General features: G+C 50.5%; 1 protein-coding gene across 3 annotated transcripts in view; it reads right to left on the bottom strand.

Moving 5' to 3' along the window:
• Positions 1–5,787, bottom strand: part of FLNC (filamin C) — a 146,123-nt gene extending 140,336 nt beyond the window's left edge. The window contains exon 1 of one of the 3 annotated variants that reach the window (XM_029617184.1): positions 5,075–5,787. In XM_029617184.1, coding sequence (XP_029473044.1) covers positions 5,075–5,429 — 355 coding nt within the window. In that variant the 5' untranslated portion in view covers positions 5,430–5,787. The remainder of the gene's footprint in view (positions 1–5,074) is intronic. The other 2 variants (XM_029617180.1, XM_029617181.1) reach the window with 2 other exon arrangements.
• Positions 5,788–6,000: the final 213 nt, after the last annotated feature.

Here is a 6,000-nt window from a genome sequence, read left to right on the forward strand (position 1 = left end):
CAATAATTTGTATTCTGCCTATTACCAGCATGAGTTCTAGGCATATTCCAACAATATAAAATACAAAAATGTATAAAACAAAACAAACTCAAAAACATAAAACTTCAGTAACTTCTCTCCCTAGGGCCCATTCTCTGAACCTTTTCCAGTTTCATGGCTTCACTGTTTTAAATTCAAAATCTTTTATTTGTTTTTTGTTTGTGTCTCCTATCCATCCACCCTGACTAGACTATAGGCTTCAAGGAGAGAGGTCTGTCTGTCTCTTGTATGTCTCTGTAAAACACTGCTGTACAAATGGCAATAATAACATAGCACATGGTTGTATACTGGGGTAAATCAAACACCCTTTCTCCCACTGTTTTCTAAGGACATTCCACTATGCCAGAACATGAAAAGGCCTGTCACCTTTTCGTGGATTAGGGTTTCGACAGGGAGAATGAGTGACACACACCTGGGGGCCCTGGCAGCAGTACCACACTGAAGGACCCCCCCCCCCACTACCAGTGGCAGCCGGTGGATCAAAAAGCAGGTGGGACAATGAGCACCCCTCTCATTCTTTCCCTCCACTCTTCCACCTGCCAACGTACCAGCAGGGACCTGTCCCCCACCTTGAAACCCTCCCTTCCTCTCCATGCCCACCCCCCACCTCCATCAGCCTTCTCCTTTCACTTTTTCCATCTCTGGTCTCGTACTGCCCCCTGTACATGAGCCAGCAGGGCTAGGAGTTTATGCTTCTAGTTGGAACTGAGCCAGAGGCCAGAAGCCAGGGTTTGTCTCAGACTAGATGGATTGGGGCCCGGAGGGGAGGAAGAGTAGAAAGGGTAAGCTGAGGGAATGATCTTCACAAGCTATCTGCACTGTAATGGCTTTTCCGGGTAATTAAAACATCATTTCAATGTGACTGATCATTGGAACCCTTTGCACGAATGCATAGCACTAATCATATAGTTCAACTATTTTACACTTATTTAAAAAACAAAACACTTTGAAATTCAAGTGTCTCTCTTTTAATAAAAGTTACTCGGGGTAATAATGCCCACGTGCAGCTGCTTTATGGGTCCCAGTTCACAGCTGTTCAGTGTCCTGATCACGTCTGATGCTGGGGGCAAAGTTACAGAGACCAGAGGAAGCCAAGAGCCCAGATTGTGACTGCCGTCTCTCACTCACCCGTTCTGTCAAGTTTTCAGCTTTCACCCCTGCCACCCCTCCCTCTCACTCCCCCATTTACTGTACTCTGTCAGGCTCTCTCACTCACCCGTTCTGTCAAGTTTTCAGCTTTCACCCCTCCCTCTCACTCCCCCATTCACTGTACTCTGTCAGGCTCTCTCACTCACCCGTTCTGTCACTCTATCACTCCCACACTCTTCACCTTTCTCTTACCAATTCTGCCTCTCTCTCTCTGGCATCTGCTCTGTCAGTCTCTCACTCACTCATTCTGTCACTGTTTCATTCATTCACTCACTCTCAGTCTCTTTATCTTCTATTCATCTAATTGGTCTCTCCCTGAACAACTCTGTCACTTTCTCAGTCACCCACTCCGTCACTCTCTCTTTCTCCTGCTTCCCCATTCTGTCAGATTCAGGAAACTGTATTAGCAGGAGAATGTATACATATATTACCAACGTAATGCATAGGGGTGGTTAATAATAACATATATATATATATATATATATATATATATATATAGTACTAGCAAGGACATAAAAATAAAATTATAAAGGACAGAACAGACAATAAGAACAATTCCCAGTTTCTGATGCTGGTCCCCATTGATTACATTTCTGACCTAGTTACAGGATAAGACACATTTTGCCTCTGTAGTTGCTGTCTAGCCTCTTCCCCCAGGAATATACAGGACTTTTCCTGCTCATTCTTTATGGGAAGCTGTTGATTTTCTCTTTCAGCTTTGGGAAATCTGCATCCCTGATATCTTTGTATTTTGCATATCAGAGGAAATGCATTTGTTTCTCTTTCTCCAGTGGTGCCCTGCATGCTGATTCTGGCTTCTTTGGAGTTTCCGATTCGGCTATTGTCTGCATATTTGTGATCACTCATTCTGCGTATGGTGAGGGTCTGTCTGTGTTCTGTATGCGTGATCAAGGGGAGGGATTCTGCTAGCTTGTAGTTTCTGTGTAGAGGCCAATAACAGTCCAGCTGGTTTTGTTTTCCAATCTGCACCTCCCAATAGTAGGTGTACTGGTGTTCTAGGGCCCATTACAATATTTGCAGTTCTGCTACTTCCATAGGTGGAATTTTTCCTGTTTGAATCCTGGGAGTTGGTGCTGTTTTGGTATGGCAGGTTTGCTACATATAGTTCTTGCAGAGTTTTGTGTTATGTCATAGAGTGTCTGATAGAGGAAGAATTTTGTGTCACTGTTACTGAAGGGGACACCAGAATCTGAATATTCTATTTGGTGGGAGAAATGTCCTAGGTCAGCTCTGCATCCATTGTTGGGGGGTGTTTCTCTGCATACGGAGAGTCTGTTTGCAGAGCTGGAGGAGCAAGTTTTCTACGGGATTCTGCCCCTATCTGTATCGTTTGGGGGTTAATGATAGACCCCACCACCACCAACACCATCACCTCCTGGACTGACTCTCTCTTGGACACACTCAGTTACTCTCTCGCTGACTTACTCATTCAGCATCCACACTGTCACTTTCACTTACCCACTTTTCTCCTGTCTCACTCACACACTCTGTCACTCCTTGACTCATCCACTTTGCCACTCCCCCTCATTCAAACACACTTTCTGTCTTTGAACCACTAGGTGGGTCTGGCATTTCCCTATGACTTTTACATGTATGACTTTGACTTTTACATTAAATGTATGACTTTGGCTTTTACATTTCCCTATGACTTTTTACATGTATGACTTTGACTTTTACATTAAATGTATGACTTTGGCTTTTACATTTCCCTATGACTTTTTACATGTATGACTTTGACTTTTACATTAAATGTATGACTTTGGCTTTTACATTTCCCTATGACTTTTACATTTCCCTGTGACTGGGAAATGTAAAAGAGCAGGAATACCCACCATGCCTTCCTCTAAAGATCAGCTTGCTTGATTTAGGGTTCCACTATCTCCTCTGGTCTTCCTCGTTTGTTATTTTATTATTTTTTATGTCTTTATATTTGTTAGATGTTCACGCCTTGACTTATAAAACTCTTCCTTCCCCACACTGGTGTATAAGTTAGAGCTATGGGCCAGCCCCAGAGGAGGTGTCTAATGACAATTAGATGACAGCTGCATCCCTAATTTACTTAAAAGCCATAATGATGAGAGTGATCTAGTACGAGCAGATTTGAAAACATCAGGCGCTTATTTTGTCTCAGGCGTGAAGCGAAACTCATAAAAATGAATCTTAATAGCTTGTACTTGTTCTCCCTGCAGACAGAATGATTAAAACCAGTTCTGGTAGGGCTTGGGAGTTACCTGGAGTTCCTGACTGACTCCACTGCCCTCTTCTAGGGGCAGACTGTCTGGATGAGTCTGGTGCTCCCCTCTGCTGACTGCCGGCGGTGTCCAGAGTGAGAGAGAGAGATCTCCACCCAGTGCCAGATTTAGGCACAAACTACTTAAACTACAGACTAGGGCCTGGGATTATGAGGGGTCTCTAACTCTAAATACAAAAATTACTACATTTCAAGTTTTACTTTTTCTTTTTTTTTTTGGGTCTCTTAAACATGACATAGCTTAGGGCCTGGGCATGTCTGAATCCAGCGCTGTCTCCACCCCGCGCAGGCCTGGGGTTTAGAAATGTGGCAAAGCTCTGGCTCCCCACCACCCACTGCTGAGTTTCCACAATCTCTGCCCTCACCCTGTCAGGCTCCGTTTATTAAGGCCAGCAGAGCGCTCCCCAGCATGTTTTTGGCTCTGACTGAGAGGACCTGAAGTGAGCGAGAGCCACAGACCCCGTGCCACCTCCTTCAGTGGGCAGCTGTTGAAAGTCCCAGTGCCTGGAAGTGTGTCCGGGCCTCTTCCCTGGGTATGGGAATCTCTTAGATCTGTTGCTAACACTGGGGTCAAAACATGGATTCGGGAAAATCCTGTGTCATGAATCCAGCCAGCTACACTCCTCGGCAGCTTCCCATTCCCGAGCAGGCTGTGGGGCCCCGGAAAATCTAACACCCTAGAGAAGCAGGCAAGACTTCTGCATGATGGTATCAGCATTCAAAACGGGCTGCACTGGGGAGGGGGGAGTGGTGGCAGGAAGTTTCCCCTTCTATCTGCTAAAAAGACCTTTAGAAAAAGCTCCCATTCCCTCACTCTTCAAACGCCACAAAAAAATATAGAAGCGCCAGAGGTGCCAGCACCGTGCACCAACCCCCGGAGAGCTGCACTCTTCCAAGGAGCTCATTTCTATTTAGGGCAGATCCCCGGGTACCACCCAGGGAGTCACACAACAGTCAGATTCAGTGCCCCCCCCCCCCCCCCCAGCTCAGAGCCCTCCTTCACATTACAGGCACTTTCTTCCCGGTCCTCCCCCTTCATTTTCCTTGGCACTGTGAGAACCGGCAACTCCGGGGGAGGTGTGGACAGAAAGGACGCAGCGCCCTCTCCTACTCACTGTGCTAAGGAAAAACCGGAATGTCCCCTCGGGGGCCTTGAGAGAGCCCCCATCTCCCATGCAACCCAGAGGGTTATAACCCGGTTCCTGGTCCCCATTCTAAGCGGCGCTTGGGAGAGGCGCGAGCTTAAGCAGCTCCGACGTCACGGAGCCCCGGCTTCCAAGCGCTGGCGAGCAGGGACGGAGCCGCGGCTTAGCTGTGCCTTTGAAACTTCGCTTATAGAATAAGCATGGGTCCGACCCAGATTCCAGCGTCGGGGCAGCCCAACCCCCTCCCCCACCTCATCTCCGCTCTCAGGAAGGGGGTGGGGGGAGTTGCCCGATTCAATAATGCCCCCATGCAAGCTTTTTTTCTCTCTCTCTGCACCTTTCAGCCTAGGGTGTCCTTCCCGGGCCCCTGGTCATCCAGAGAGGGGAGAGCAGAAGAGATCGGTGCAGCAGGACCCCCCCCCCCCCCCCCTACAAGCAGCCACACTGACTTGCGCGCTCGGGAGCTCACCTATGGACACCAGCTTGATGTGCTCCCGGTCCAGGAACTCCAGCGCCACGGAGACGTTCTCCAGCTTCATCTGGCGGAAGTTGGGGCGCGGGTGGTACTTGCGGTACATCTTCTTCTGGCTCAGCACCTCCAGCAGGGCGATCAGCTTCAGGCCGTCGCTGAGGTCGCGCTGCAGGTCGCCCAGCCGCTTGCTCACGCACTTCAGGTGCTCGTTGCACCAGCGGGTGAAGGTGTTCTGCTGGATCTTCTTCCAGGGCGCGTCCTCGGCCAGGTCCTTCTCGGTGGCCGGCATCTCCTCCGCCTCCTCGCCCTGCTGCTGCTGCGGGTACGGCGGCGCCTCCGTGTAGCCGCTCATGCTGCGGCCGGCCCGCGGGACACTCGGTCACGCCCCCCTCCCCGGCTCGGGGCTTCAAGATCCGCTCCGGCGCCCCCTGCGACCGCTCAAGAGGGCGGGAAGTCGCGAGATCCCGCTCGGGAAAAGTTGCGGAGAAAGCGCCCCCTCCTCCTCCTCCAGGGACTCCTCTCTCTCTCTCTCTTCTTCGGGGAAAGAAAGGAGGGGGGGTGGGGGGCAGAAAGCAGTCCCTGGAAAGCGAGTCCGGAAGAGAGATGCCGAGCCCGCGGCCCCACGAAGGCGAGTGAAGGTCCCGAGCCGGAGGGGGGGAGTTTAAGAAGCGCCCCCTCCCCCCCCCCCCCCTGCCCTCGGCCCTCCCCCAGCGCCCCGGGGCCTGCAGTCCCAGGAATGCCTTTGCTATGACCTTATACAACGAAGAGAGCCTAAGCCCCCGGGAGATAGCGCGCTGCGGCTGGATTGGGTGCTAAGGATAGCCCGGGGGGGGGGGGGGGGGGGGCAGGCACTGGCTGAGCTGTGACATCTCCGGGCTATTTTCAGCCAGGGGCTAGGGTTGGGAGGCTGCCTGGGCTCACCC

Source organism: Rhinatrema bivittatum, chromosome 9, assembly GCF_901001135.1.
Source record: "Rhinatrema bivittatum chromosome 9, aRhiBiv1.1, whole genome shotgun sequence".
NCBI classification, from domain to species: Eukaryota; Metazoa; Chordata; class Amphibia; order Gymnophiona; family Rhinatrematidae; genus Rhinatrema; species Rhinatrema bivittatum.